Genomic DNA, 14,961 nt, shown 5'->3' with positions numbered 1-14,961 from the left:
AAATTGAAGACTTTTGATCTCTAAACGTCTGTCTATATCGTTTGTAGGCCAAATAACCATAAATGCAGCAATATGCAAAACGAATTTTGGTCTACTCTTTGTCTTTATATCCTATATACATGTCTCGACACAAATTACTAAAATCAATCAATAATTGATGACTTTACTATAATTAATTCATAAAATTAAATTTTGTTCAAATATCGATAATCATCCCTATCACTAAATAGGGTATACCGATAGTATTTCTTATATAATGTAGTACAATAGATGCATGAAATCAATTAAAAGAAAAGGTAAATTTCAACGAATTAATATAGATTATAGCAACTAATCATTTTCATTAGTCAAGCCAACTTCAACGAACCCAACAATTTCATTAATCATGTAAACTTTGTAGTAATATTAGGGAGCTAACACGCTCGGTTTGTCGGACAATTCTGGTACGGATCAGTCGAGTTATAAGTTTTCCAAGTTATATATTTTTACTATTATATTTATATTGATAATTTTATAAATAATATCGACAAATAAGTGATATTTCAACTAGAAACTAGTATGAGATACGAAAACACATTTTTTAAAATAAGTGTAAAAATAAAATAAAATAACATAAAATAATGAGTATAACTTTTAAATACTAAGTCAAAATAATTTTTAAGTGCATTTGAAAAGAATTACGTTTAAACCATCTCTTAAAAATTATAAGAAATGTAACAAAAATTGAAAATAAAATATTTGAATTATTTCATTTTGGGCCAACCCCTATAGGGCTGCGTGCTATTGGGTTTAAGTCATTTGAATTGTGATTTTTTGGGCTATAATTTTTTTCTGTAGCCATGTAAAATTATTGGACTATTCATGTTGAATTAAAATTCCTGAAGATACGCCTTTATAAAATTTGACTACAGACAATTTTCCCAATTGCAAAGCTCCAGCTCAGACTACAGTCACCCCCGACCCGACTCTACGATGTCGTATTTGCTGCCTCACCTTCACTCCGGCTGGGCCGTCGATCAGGCGATCCTGGCGGAGGAGGAGCGCCTCGTCCTCATCCGCTTCGGACACGATTGGGACGAGACCTGCATGCAGGTAATCCCTTTCCCCCAAATTTAGTGATTTTGCGATTTTTTTTGTTATATTAGGGATTTTTCTTGTTAATTGGAGCCGTTGGAAGGTTTAATTGCGATCACTGTGTGTTTTAGTATGTTTCCTGGGTTATAGCTGCAAATTTGTAGTATCACCTAGGGTTTCTTCAGGTTGATTGCTTTAGTCAAATTGTAGGATTTCGATTTCAAGTTGACGAGTTTTGTCACTGTTTGCACGTCTTGATTTTTTGTAAACATGTGATTGTGGTGGTGGCGGCCTCGATTATTGGTGCACCCTCAAGAACCAATACAGGGAGGAGAGGGGGCTCTAGAGCGCGTGTTATAGTTCATTCAGCTTGATTGATTTTGTTATATTGTAGAATTTTTGTTTCAATTGATTAAGGGTTTGTTATTGGTTGCACGTATTGATCTGCAGTAAATATGGGGTGGTGGATTTGATTATTAACACACCCTCAACAATCAATACTGGTATCATGTGGTGTATTTATGGAGGTTTGTAGCTATTGACCAGATGTATGGCCTATCATTTAAATTCCCTAGTGTGTGATCTGCAATTGTCTGACCGACAACCATAGACAATTTATTAGACAAATGAAGTTGGGTAGGTAATTTTGATAGCATTTGGTCTGTTATCCACAATATATGTTGGTTTTTAATTACTTATATGGCCTTAATTTTCAAAGTATTCTGCATATGAGGATCACAGTTACTATGGAATTGTGGATCGCTTATGATTATCGTTAGGACATTATTAATCATTAGTGGTACTTGGGGGGTTGGCTACATGATATTTTTGTTCCAAGTTACTTGATCTCCTACATACTCCATATACTATCACTAAAGATCTAGAATGTCTTCTTTTATGCTTGCCATTGGCCTAACATTTGGATATTGCCATTTTCTGGTCTTTTCTATGAGCTAGTATTCTTCCATCTTACAGAATATTATATATGCCCCTGATTTTCCTAGTATCTTGTGCGCAGTCCCATCGTCTTACACACACATACACACAGAAACTTGAGCTAATTGGCTTTTGTTGACAGCTGAATGAAGGTTTGGACTAGTAATTTCTGTGTTTAACAGCTTCCGATCCTTTATTCACAATGTCCCATATTTTTATCATTTGGCTCATCATTTTCTTAGGTTTTGCTGCGTAGCTATCAAGAGTACATTATTGGGTTCAATAACTTCAATTTCTTGCTCATGATAACTTCCCTTGCAATTTGTAAATCGTATTTTCCACTTCCAACAATGTGATAGCGGAAGCTTCTTCTAATCTTCAGATGGATGAGGTGCTGGCTTCTGTTGCCGAAACACTAAAGAACTTTGCTGTCATATACCTGGTGGATATCACAGAGGTCCCTGATTTCAACACAATGTACGAGTTGTATGACCCCTCCACCATCATGTTCTTCTTCAGGAACAAGCACATTATGATTGACCTTGGCACTGGAAACAACAACAAGATCAACTGGGCCATGAAGGATAAGCAAGAGTTCATTGACATCGTTGAGACTGTCTACCGTGGTGCCAGGAAGGGGCGTGGTCTAGTTATCGCCCCCAAGGATTACTCCACCAAATATCGTTATTGAAAAAATCATGCTATCCTCTGTTATGGTACATTTGACTTGCAAATGAAGGTTTGCAGACGCACACCTGTTGCAAGAGACCCGTATTCTGTTGCGTTGCATTCGATGTGATTAGCTGTGATAACACAAATACTGTTTCTGCTATTGCTGCTCCTTGTTCGCTGGATTTATCTAAAAGATGCTACATGCCTACATTAGTATTTTATATAAATGGGTTTCATTTGTAACTTGGAAGACGAGCGTCTCAATTGGTAAGACGTGCACTAAGGTTGAAACTTGAAACTGATAGATCCAATGATCCACTTTTTATGCCCTTCCTAATATCATTTTCATTTTTACCTACTACTACTATTTTTTATTTGTATCTTTAGTTCCTATTCTTATCCTTTAGTTGAACTTATATTTTTTGTGGAGAGTGTGTTGTATCAGGTTATGGTAGGATTACTATTTTTTAGAATTTGTTAGTTGTATGAAATCAAATTTGATTTATTAGAGTTGATAACTTTAAAATTATACTAGTTTTATTTTTGAAAAACTAGTTTTTTCAATTAAATACTAAGGTGTATTATATTCTAATATTTTTTATGAAAATAACTAAATTTAGAACGAATAGCCGCTAAATATTATGAGCAATGTTGCTGCATAAATATAGTCATAGAGTCCATTTATCCTTCTACCATTACCTGGTGATGATTTTGTTGTGAGGGATGAGTGTGTTCAGTTTGCTAAATTTGGGTAAGTTTTGGTTTGATGTGCATATTCTAGCAACGAATGTATGAGGGTGCCGAGTTTGAGCTTTCCTCCTTCATATAGGAGTTAAAAAAATGGATATGCCAAATTTAAATTAATGTTCAAATTTCCTCTTGAATTTTCAATTACATCCGGTAATTGGAAATTTCCCTTTATGTACTGTTAATTTGAATTTCAGTTATTTTTTTAGTTTCTCGTATGTTTATTGAAACATTAATTAATCATTATCAAACTTAATTAAATAATTAATGCAGTGTGTGTAACACTAAATTTGAACGAAACATAAATTAACTAACACATTCATAAGTCATAACTAACTATAATTAATGCAGTGTGTGTAACACTAAATTTGAACGAAACATAAACTAACTAACAATTCATAAGTCATAACTATCTACCGATGCGTGCCCTTAACTAAATAATGAGATAGCCTGTCAAATATGTTTAGAGAAATGATTTTTAGACATAATGGCAATGCCATAATGAGGGCTAAATATTACTTCATCCGTCTCATAGTAGATGTCACACTTTTCTTTTTAGTTTGTCTCACAAAAGATGTCACATTTCCTCTTTTGAAAAAAGTTTCTTCTCACATCAATTATAAAATTATATTTTCTCTCATCACTTAACACACAAAATAACACATCTTAAAACCTCATGTCATCTCCCAAGTGTGATATCTAGGGACACCTCTTAAAACCTCATGTCATCTCCCAAGTATGATATCTGGGGACGGAGGGAGTAATATTACATAATATTCTATTTTTAATTAAATTTATATTTTATAAAGGTACTTCTTTGCCCTTGTATCTAGAAAAACGAAAAGTTATATAAGGGTATTAAATATGATCTTAAATAAGGATCGAATAATTATAGGAAATATATATGGAAGAGGACTCCAATGAATTAATATTTAAATATATTCTTAAAGAAGTTAGAAGATTATTGAAGCTGCGACCCATATAATTTTTTTAATGTAGTTGATTCAAAATTTTGTAATTTGCTTGAAAATTAAATTAACGAATGTATGAATAAACTTTTACCAATTTCACCTATTTTTTGTTAAAATGAAAATATAATAAAAAAATAATTTGAAAATATTAAAAAGTCAAATGCTTGGATAATTTTATAAAAATACAAATTTAATATACTTGCTCTTTCAATTATGTTCATTTTGGTCCATCCACGAAATTAGCATCTTTATTATTTATGGCCATTTCTTCACAATTTTTATCTCTTTCTAACTCCTATTTTAACCATTAATATTTGGAACATTGCATCGAACATCGATAAAAAAAAATAATCATATCTTTTAACCCGTCTGTTTAATATGTTAAAGCTATAAAGTTAATACTTTCTCTTTTTCTTTATAAAATATTAGTGTTCTAAGTTCAATCACTATATTAAAAGTCAAATTCAAATCTGATACTATATGAAAATACTAATTGAGTTTACGATTTTGATTTGAATTCTTTACTTTCCAAAATTTAAATTTCTTTAAATTTAAATTTTTAGAACGTTACAATCAAATCTCAACAACAAAAAAACATTCACATGTTCCAAACTCGTCTATTTTATATTTTAAAGTTATAAATTAAATATTGTCTCATTTGTTTTATAAAATATATTAGAATTCTTAGTTCAATTCACTATGATAAAATTTGATATAAGTATGATATATTAATACAACTTAAGGTTAGGATTTTGCCTTTAAGGATTTTATAAATTTTTTTAATTCTTTACAATCCAAAATTTAATTTCATTAAATTCTTAATTTTTGAGACGCTATATTCATACCTTAATAAAAAAATATATAACCGTATGTTATTTATACCTTAATAAAAATTGAGTTATTATGGCCATTATATTCAATTTTAAAGCCCATAAATATTATAAAATTAAAATAGTTACTTGTTTTATAGCACAATTAAAAAAACCAAGTCATATTATGTAAAACCAACTATATTATAACCAAAAAATAAACAATAAAATACAAAATATTATCTAATATCTAAAAAATATATATAGTGACATATTGAACTTTCAAACACGCACCAAATCATTAAAACTATTAAATAAGATAAAAATTAAATATAAAAAATACATAATGATATATAAAAAGTATAATAAATAAAAATAAAATCACTAGCCATATGTTTAATACAAGGAGTAACAGAATATTAACCCGACCCGGTCCATGAAGCCCAAATAGCGTCAGCGTTACTTCTACGCTGTACAAAATGTATAAGTATCATCGAGATGCGATGGCTCCAGAAATCTTTGTCATCACTGCTTAAACCCTAACTCTGTTGGCAGATCCCAAATTCCATCTCAATATTATTCGGTTATGGCTACAGAAACTGAGCCCACAGTTCTAAAGAGAGAGGAGGAAGAAGATGACAATTCGAGGCCGGCCGCCGATGATGAGGACACCGGTGCTCAGATTGCTCCGATCGTCCAGCTGCAGGAAGTCGCCGTCACCACCGGTGAAGAGAACGAAGATGTTCTTCTTGAGTTGTGAGTCCTTTAGGTTCAATTCGCTGATTAATGTTAGATTCGGTCTTTAATTGTTTGATTTCTGCTGTTGTGAGTGGATCGGTGCGTTAGATTAGATCGACGTGGTTTTTCTTTACGCTGATGGTTGATTGATTTTGAATTTGAGCTGAATTGACGTTGAAGTTCTATTTGCTTCGTCAGTTAGGTATTTTTTCTAATTACTGTGGTGATCATATTTGAGTGTCGTTGACTGTTTAAATCACGATTGCAGTGATCAAGTTAAACATGTAATTGCGGAGTAGATTGATGTTCATATTACTTCTGAAATTCAATTCGCTTGATCCAGTAGATTAACCTTTGTCATGTAAATGTTTGAAAAAATATGTCGATAAGTCTCTATACCTGCACCTCCGTGTATGACACTTCATATCAACATACAAGATTTCATATCTGAATAATGTAGTGTGACTATTGATCCTTATAGATTTCTGAATTACTTGTTTTTTCTAGGAAGTCTAAGTTGTACAGATTTGACAAGGACGGTAATCAATGGAAGGAAAGGGGAGTGGGGATTGTTAAGCTGCTGAAGCACAAGGAGACGGGAAAAGTTAGGCTTGTCATGAGGCAGAACAAGACCCTTAAGATCTGCGCCAATCACCTTGGTTAGTATACAGACAGATGTGAATTATTTGTATATTATACTTGGTGTTTTTTTATTGAAAAATGTTGATATTGTATTTTTGCTAAAAATTGGCCATTTATTGTCGTGGTAAATGCAGTCCTATCCACAATGACTGTGCAAGAGCATCAAGGGAATGACAAATCATGTGTGTGGCATGCTGCGGATTTCTCTGATGGAGAGCTGAAGGATGAAACTTTTGCGATCCGGTTTGCATCTGTGGAGAGTAAGTTCATTCTATCTAAATACTTGTTGTATTTGACTTTTGAAATGAATTGGAAACATGATTTTTTAGTTGCTTTGTCTAGTATGAGATATAATGGAATAAATGTAATGTGTGTGATAACATTTTAGTAGAATTTTGTTTGTATTACTATCTGCACTTTAACCCGATCATAATTCCTGGTTCAGTAGAATAGCTTGCTGCCCTTGAGCTGAAATTATCTATACATTCCAGTGTATAGTTAGTTCCAATATTGAATATCTACTTGATTTTCAGATTGCAAAACTTTCAAGGATAAGATTGCAGAAATAGCCGAAGCACAGAAAACCGATAACGGAGAGAGTGAAGAAGGAAAAACTGCAGCCAGTCTTATCGAAAAGTTGAGTGTTGGGGCTGAAGATGAGGAAGAGAAACCCGAGTCCGAAGCTGGACCTTCGTCCTCTGCAGAGGAAAATGGCGAGGATGAGAAACCAGAAGCCTCCGCAGAGAAGTAAAAGAGAGAGATGAGCCCTTTGGTAGAAGAGTCTTGTCTTGGTTTTTGGCTGACAAGGTTTGACGCATGGGTTATTTCGGTGAGTTAACCCGGCACCAGATTATAGTCGTGAAACCTTGGTCCTTCTTCATTTGGTCTGTTCACTAGTCCATCATCAGTTGTCGGTCAGGTCCGGTCAGGCTCAGTTGGTGTTGTTTTGGAGCCTCTGAAGCATCGAGTCATTTGTTTTTTACTGTCGAGATGGTATTTGCAAAATTCTTGGACATGGGTGCATTACCCTCAGAAGCATATAATTATATCTTCATCATACTGTATTTCTCTTTGCGTGTATTATTTCAGCTTTTCTTGTGGATCTTTAATTTATTTATGCAGGAATTCTTTCGTATACTACCGGAGTCAATTAAACATTTTAGAAGTATTGAACACAAACGATAAAGGCATGTATTGAAATATTAAAATTACAATATTTTATAAATTGTGAGAATTACAGATTTTGGATTAAAACATCATTAAATATTGATGTCGGAATACTCAGAGATGCAATAAATTGTCTAAAACCAGAATCTGCAACAAGAGAAAGCAGGGCCTCCTACCAACCTGGGCAGCCAAGCCACGAGTCCTAAATTTTCTATTACAAGCATCTCTACCCAACCATACTGTACAAACAGTACTGAAACGACCGGATATAGGCAACAGTGAAGGCCAACCTACCAATTTACATGCCCTCTGCGATGTTTCCATTCTCACATAGGTAGGCAACTATCGTGACATTACATCATCCATCGATGAGTTCATCCTGATATCTGGTTCCACTGTCATCTTTAGTTCATTCCCGACTGACATCGGGATCGTTTCATTTAGCAGTGTCTGCAATTGCCAAATAATATTTTCAGTGTCGTCTCCATCAGGATTCGGCAACATGAATCAATAGATTGTTATTTAGTAGCTAGTAGTGTAGTGACTCGTGATATGGAAAGCTTGGTACCTGATTTATTGCGCAGAGCCTCTTTGATGGCATCGAAGTTCTTGTAAGTATAGCCCACAAAACTAAAATCTTTTGGAGTTAGATGCATCTGTTTGAAGAAAAATCATATCAAGATCAGAAAGAACTACATAAATCCCACACTGTTCAACAATTTGGGGAATATGGAAAATGGATTAACGTTTGCAAAGAGCAGCAAGACAGACCTTTCTTGAGGATCCTGACCCAGACTTCGATGGTGTTGGTGGATCCAGCTGTTCAAATAAGTGAGACGTTAGACAATAGAAGACGAGCACAGGAACGAGTACAATGAAGCAGACATGTCATGACATTAATGTGTAGGCATGATGGTCAAGTGTATCGCAGATTAGATTGGCTCGTGAATAATACTGGAATTCCGATCACCAATCTCATACTTCAAAGATAAAATCAAGACTACCCTGACGTATGGAGATAAATATGACTATCTGCAGGGGGTGGAATGGAAGGCACGAAACATAATAAAAGCTAAGAGATCAGTTTGTACTTCACCAAACTTCATGAAATTCCGGGTGTCCAGCTCCCCGTCGACCTCTGGTTTAAATGCTGCTTCCATATCATATAATTTATTCCAATCAACATCGACGAACCAAGGGTGAGCCTGCATTAGCTCATGTGTGAATGGAGAGAGAAGAGGAGCACAGGAGACTCATTTGGACCAAATAATACCTTTATCTGAGCTGCACCTCCTGTTCCAAGTCTATGCTCTACATCACAGAGTAAACTACATACGAGATCTTTTGCCTCATTGCTGATTTTGGTATCTTCGGGAAATCTCAGGTGATTCTTCCAATGAACAATCTAGCGGTCATAAGAAAGCTCCATCAGGAAACAGACTAGTACATCGATAACAATAATGCTCGTCATATTGTAGTGTCGTGCCTTTACATTAATTATCCCAATAACAGAATAGTACATCGATAAAGGTAGAACAAAAATCTGAATTTTCATGCCTACTCGTAGGTAACAAATACACCTAAAAGCCATTAAAAAGTGGCCAAAAAAACCATAGCACATAAAACCTAAAAAAAAGGCAAAAAGAATTGGAAGTCGAACCTCAAGAATTGATCTAGTACCATTTTGTGCAAGACAAAAGCCAAAAAAATCAGAGAAAATGCCAGACAGTACATAAAAAGAGTGCAAGCTCGCTCCTCAGTTGTCCCTTCATCTCTACATTACCACTAACATGGTGAAGCAGTTCAGCAATTGGAACGATATACTAGTATAGACATCATCATCGGAGCCTTAAACAATGACACACAAAAAAGAAAAGCCAAAGCAAAACAGAGCAAGGAGGAATGTGGGGAAAGAAACACTTCATTGAACAGAAAGCAAAAGCAGGGATACTGCTTAGGCTTGGAATGGCTAGAAGGATTCACAATTTTCGAGCATTTCAATAAAAGCTTCCATTATTATGAATCAAATGTGCTAATTAAGTTTGACATTAACCAACACAGAGACAAATATTACACAGACTACGTTGCTGAGCATTAATGGTGGTTACCTTATGATGCATTGGTGTTAACAATAAAAGGTAACAACAATAAACGAACAACGCATGGCAAAATTGCTTGGATGGTGCAGAGAGAGGTCTACAAAAAACATAAGTTATTGCAATGAGAGAATTATAGATGTATGTTGCACTCATTTCACAATGGCAATGGCAGTTGATTGGATATGGTCCGGAGCACAATGTACTGGAAGATTTTTGTAGTGCTTTTAAGGATGCAGATGGGACAATGTAAACAATTGATTGCATGTAAGCTAATCATCTTCTATTACCCTATAAATCAGCAAATATGAAAGAGGAAAATAAATTTAGGCATGTACCTTCCTGCAAGTGGTCATAGGATCATCCGCATAAAATGGCGGATAGCCAACAAGCATTTCGTACATGATTGCACCCAATGACCACCTGCAAATATACGTGGTCATTCATGAGGTAAGCTATGAACAGGTTAGAAGAATATTTGTTGTATTAGGCATCAGTGGTTCTGGATTCTAGTCTCACAGCACATAATAACATTCAGCAGTTTTAACAGGTCAGTTGAAAAGACTTGTATGGTGCCATTTGAGCTTTGAAAATGACACATCACAATATCAACATAAACAGCTTTCATGAATGATCAAGTGTAACAATAACTGGAATGGGAGAGGGGGTGGCTCGGGGGGAAATTGGACTGACCAGTCACACTCCATGCTATATCCTTTCTTCAACAGCACTTCTGGAGCAATATAGTCAGGTGTACCAACAGTTGAAAACGCCTTCAAAAGATAAAGTGAAGATGATTACGTACTTAGGAACTAAAGATCAACTGTGACAGCAAGCTTCGCAATGGAAAAAAATTAAATAGTTTAAAGAAAAACAAGTTTGTGCATAAAGAAAAACACGCATCGCTCTCAATTATTTACCAACTTTCTCCTGTTCATCTGCCAGTGCTGAAGTTGTTCAAGAGGACTTCTTCAACTACTAACATTGGCAGCACCAGGAATACGGCCATCGATGTCCATTGGTTCCCTTATGTTTTCATCATCCAATTCTTCGTTTTCGTTCACCGTGGATAAAGTCCTACAGTCAAGGGGCTTGCATAGACCAAAATCTGAGAGTTTCATGTGACCGTTCTTATCAAGAAGAAGATTGTCTGGTTTGATATCCCTAAGAAGAAAATGAAAGGGGATCAGAATGATAAATCACATAATAAATTAATTGTATCAGATGTAAGAATTGTTTGTATCACATATATAAATACGCAAACCTGTGAATATAGTTATGCTTGTGAATAGATTCAATTGCCAACACACTTTGAGCGATGTAAAATTTAGCCACATTTTCAGACAATGTATCTTCTCTCATCAACAGAGTCATCATGTCACCTCCAGGCAGATATTCCATGATAAGATATAAATATTCAGGATCTTGAAAAGAGTAGTACAGTTTAACAATACAATGGCTCCCTACTTCTGCCAAAAGGTTCCTTTCTGCTCTTACATGTTCCACCTGTGGAATATAATAACATTATTCAGATATTATTAGGACCTCTTGATTAGCGGACAAGTTTTTCCTATATTTTCGTATAAAGTGAATTAATAAAACTGATACTCAGATTTCTCATGTCGGGTTTCATATATCTTGGGGAAGTTCATTATGATTATGATCTGAAATCTTGCAATTTTTTCTCATCCACTCTTCCCTCCTTAGAAAAGGCATATTTTATGTTAAAAGAAACACCTTGGATAAAGGTTCAGTATGCTTTTACTTGTCCTCTTGAGACCATTTCAGATTTCTTCAACTTCTTCATGGCATAAATATTGCCAGATTTTTTCTCCCGGCATAGTCGGACCTAAAATGTCAAATTTATCAGAATCATATAAAGCAACTACAAATACTCAGATACAAACTTATCAGATTATTAGAATACGGCATGCTAAACAAGCATTCATGTGGCTGAGCATATTGAGAAATCGAACAGAAATAGATTATACATCCTCCAAGGGTGACACCAACCTCACCAAAGGCACCACGTCCAATAATAGTAAGAAGCTCAAAATCATCTACGCATATTTTGTTCCTTCTGAGTCTCATGAACTCCGTCTCTTTCCTTTCCAAATCTTTGATCAAATTTATTTGTTCATCTTTGGGCACATCTGAAGAGGCCAACTTCCTTTTCAGTATCCACCTCCTGGCCACACACATGTACATTAGCATTAAAACTAGTGTTTTCCAATGACGTTAAACGGCAACCTAAACTTTCAAAACATACAAATTGGCTCGAAATATCTTTGTGAATAGATATAACATAACTTTTTATACGAGTCTCACCATGGTCATATAGGTATCTTTATCATCAGGGATTCAAAAAACTCTCTGTTGAATATAAAAACAGATCATGAAAGATTTTCTGGCTACAAGTTCCAATATATTCTCCCTCTCTCCCTGGAAGTGGAGCAGCTTTCAGTTGCCTAAAATGTTAACTGGCATTATCAGCATTTGCCACATTTACTCATATAACTTAGGAACTAACCGATTTTTTTCTAATTTGAACATAAATTCACTTCAAAATCCATAGCTTATGCAAATAGAGTTCAATAACACTGTAAAACTACTAAAATCAAACCATTAATAAACGAATCAGTAAACGCAATTTTTATGTACCACGACCTAATAAACTGTTGAAAACCTAAATTCGAAGTACAATTAGAGCACAAAAACGACAGAAATGGCTACGCCAGCACTAGATCTCGAAACAATCAATTGATCGCCAGTGAGCTGCATTTCGAATATGCAAAACAGTAGAACAAAACAATTCGCCACTTGTCGACATGAGTATTGGAAGCATACCTCTCTTTCCGCTCCTGTATGCTTTTCATCTGATTTTTGTAGTGATTCTCGATGTACTTTTTCGCTGCTGCCACTTTCTCCATAGTCAAACTCGATCCTAGAATTTCATCTTCGCCGCTGTTGTCATTGCTCTTTTCCTCCTCCATTCTCGCCTCCTCTCCCTCTCCAGATTTCCAATAAATCACTGTACCCTCTCTACCTCGATATATATACATACGTGCAGTCTGACTGGGTCTTCATGTTTGACTGTACGGCGTCGTTCCAGATCAATTTTTACAACGCATATTCCAATATGATGTTTGTTGGGATACATCATTTTAGTCATAATCCTTTGAAATTTGAATTCAATAAACAAGTTATAAAAGAAATTTATAATGTAGAATTTTCAGCATTCTGTCATATTTTCGGATGATTCGGCAAATAATTCAGTTAATATTTTTATTGATAGCTCAATTACACTATAGTGTATGCATATTTCATAAACTCATAAAGTAAACATCTTGTTCTATTGGTTTACCTTAATATTAAATGATCTAATGGTTTAAATTTAAGCCTAATTATTTATATCGATCTCTCTTTTTTTAAGGTAAAAAAAAACTAAAAACATAAATAAATCATGGGCCAAATGACAGGAAATCACTTGGCAGCTGGAATTGGTTTGTTTGTTGTAGTAATATTTTTAATTTGTCGGTGGAACAATGTTTATTATTTATTTTTTAAATATTTTAGTAATCTATTATCTTTCTGTAAGACCATCCACAATAGGAATAGCCCAGCAATAGCCCAGTCATAGCCTAGCCACTGCCACATCATCAGCACTAAAAATCCTCCTGCCACATTATCAAAACAAGCAAATAGCCCAGCAATAGCCCAGCCATAGCCTAGCCACATAATATCCACATCACTATTAACAAATATATACAAAATGAAATAATTAACAATCACACAATATACGAAATTTAATTTACGAGACATATACGGGAAAAGTTTAATAATAATATTAAAAATTAAAAAAGTACAATAATTTTAAAAAAATACATTAATTTTAAAAAAAAATACAATAATAAAAACGAGTGCTAATTCACTCCTCGTCTCCGTCGTCGCCGCCTCCGTCGCTGTCGCCACCATCGCCTCCGTCGCTGTCGCCACCATCTGCTGCCACGGGTACATGTTGTAGTACTCGGGCATCTGACCCCATCCACTTCCCACGGGGATCGACGGAGTTTGTGACCCGCTACTCCCGGAACTAGGCTCGTTGTTGAGATCCATTTCCCTTGTTGATCTTGTACAGAAATTAAGATAGAGAGAGTACTCGTTAAAACAAGTGGTGCGAATGAAAATGACGAGCAAAGCGCGTATATATAGTGTTTCGGAAAAAAAAATTTAAATTTCGCGCTAGGCGGTGCGCTGGGCGATCCGGGCGCTGCAATAGCGCCAAGCGGACCGCCCAGCGCACCGCCCAGCGCTGCGCGGTTTCTCTCTCCATTCGCCCGCTGGGCGACTGCAATAGACCGCCCAGCGAACCGCGCCAGCGCCGGCGCTCGGCTGGGCGGCATTGTGGATGGTCTTAGGTTCATATTTCAACAAAATAAAATGGTTTGGTATGTTAAGTACTAGTAGTCAAAACTTTCTTGATTTCTTGCAATTTCCAGAATCCAACTTATGTGAACACAAATCAGGTGATGTCATTTTAGTAATTTCAGTAAAAAAACTAGGTAACTAATCTTTATAGTCCATCATTACACAAAAAAGTCTTAAAAATTTCAAATTCTTGCAGTGCATAGCAATGCAATCAAAGAATCATCCCTGGACTGCATTAGTCTTTTTTTCGCATGTTTTACAAGCTAAATAAATCACCAGTTCTATAGAAGGACAAAACCAAAAGCATTCTTGAATGAAATCATATGTATGTATAAACCACACAAATGTAATCAAATCAGCGTGGTTGTGATGCAGCATGTTATGCGCGATCGCGTCCCTCGCCTTCATGGCGTTGGCGGACCTCAACCCTATATCCTGCACCATCTCATCATTGAAGATCTAAAACTTGGCCAACGGCTACACTCCCTCATCTCGCAGATGTTGTCTAGCACGCAACATCTGCCGGCCCAGAAATAAAGTGGCCGATAAGCTCAGGCCTGATATAGTGATGAAGATATTTTTTATACTGCCTATTACTACTACATTGCAATATTTAGTAATTTTAGAAGAAAAAAAATCATGTTATGCTACGACGATTGATAATTCATTATTCAGTGCTTT

At 35.3% G+C, this 14,961-nt stretch overlaps 2 protein-coding genes and 1 pseudogene across 2 annotated transcripts; 2 read left to right on the top strand and 1 right to left on the bottom strand.

Moving 5' to 3' along the window:
- Positions 1-913: 913 nt before the first annotated feature.
- Positions 914-3,043, top strand: LOC121807266 (thioredoxin-like protein YLS8). The gene is made up of 2 exons (XM_042207482.1): positions 914-1,092; positions 2,393-3,043. The coding sequence occupies exons 1-2, from the start codon at positions 973-975 to the stop codon at positions 2,699-2,701; spliced, it is 429 nt and encodes a 142-aa protein (XP_042063416.1). The 5' UTR covers positions 914-972; the 3' UTR covers positions 2,702-3,043.
- Positions 3,044-5,716: 2,673 nt separating this feature from the next.
- On the top strand, positions 5,717-7,726 carry LOC121808607 (ran-binding protein 1 homolog c-like). The gene is made up of 4 exons (XM_042209176.1): positions 5,717-5,965; positions 6,455-6,606; positions 6,724-6,849; positions 7,123-7,726. Exons 1-4 carry the CDS (start codon positions 5,796-5,798, stop codon positions 7,338-7,340), a joined length of 666 nt encoding a protein of 221 aa, XP_042065110.1. The 5' UTR covers positions 5,717-5,795; the 3' UTR covers positions 7,341-7,726.
- Positions 7,727-7,771: 45 nt separating this feature from the next.
- LOC121808608 lies at positions 7,772-12,860 on the bottom strand (annotated as a pseudogene).
- Between the last annotated feature and the right edge of the window lie 2,101 nt (positions 12,861-14,961).

Source organism: Salvia splendens, chromosome 6 (genome assembly GCF_004379255.2).
Source record: "Salvia splendens isolate huo1 chromosome 6, SspV2, whole genome shotgun sequence".
NCBI lineage: Eukaryota > Viridiplantae > Streptophyta > Magnoliopsida > Lamiales > Lamiaceae > Salvia > Salvia splendens.
Note: the sequence above shows the minus strand (reverse complement) of the source record. Positions and strands in the feature narration are given on the sequence as shown.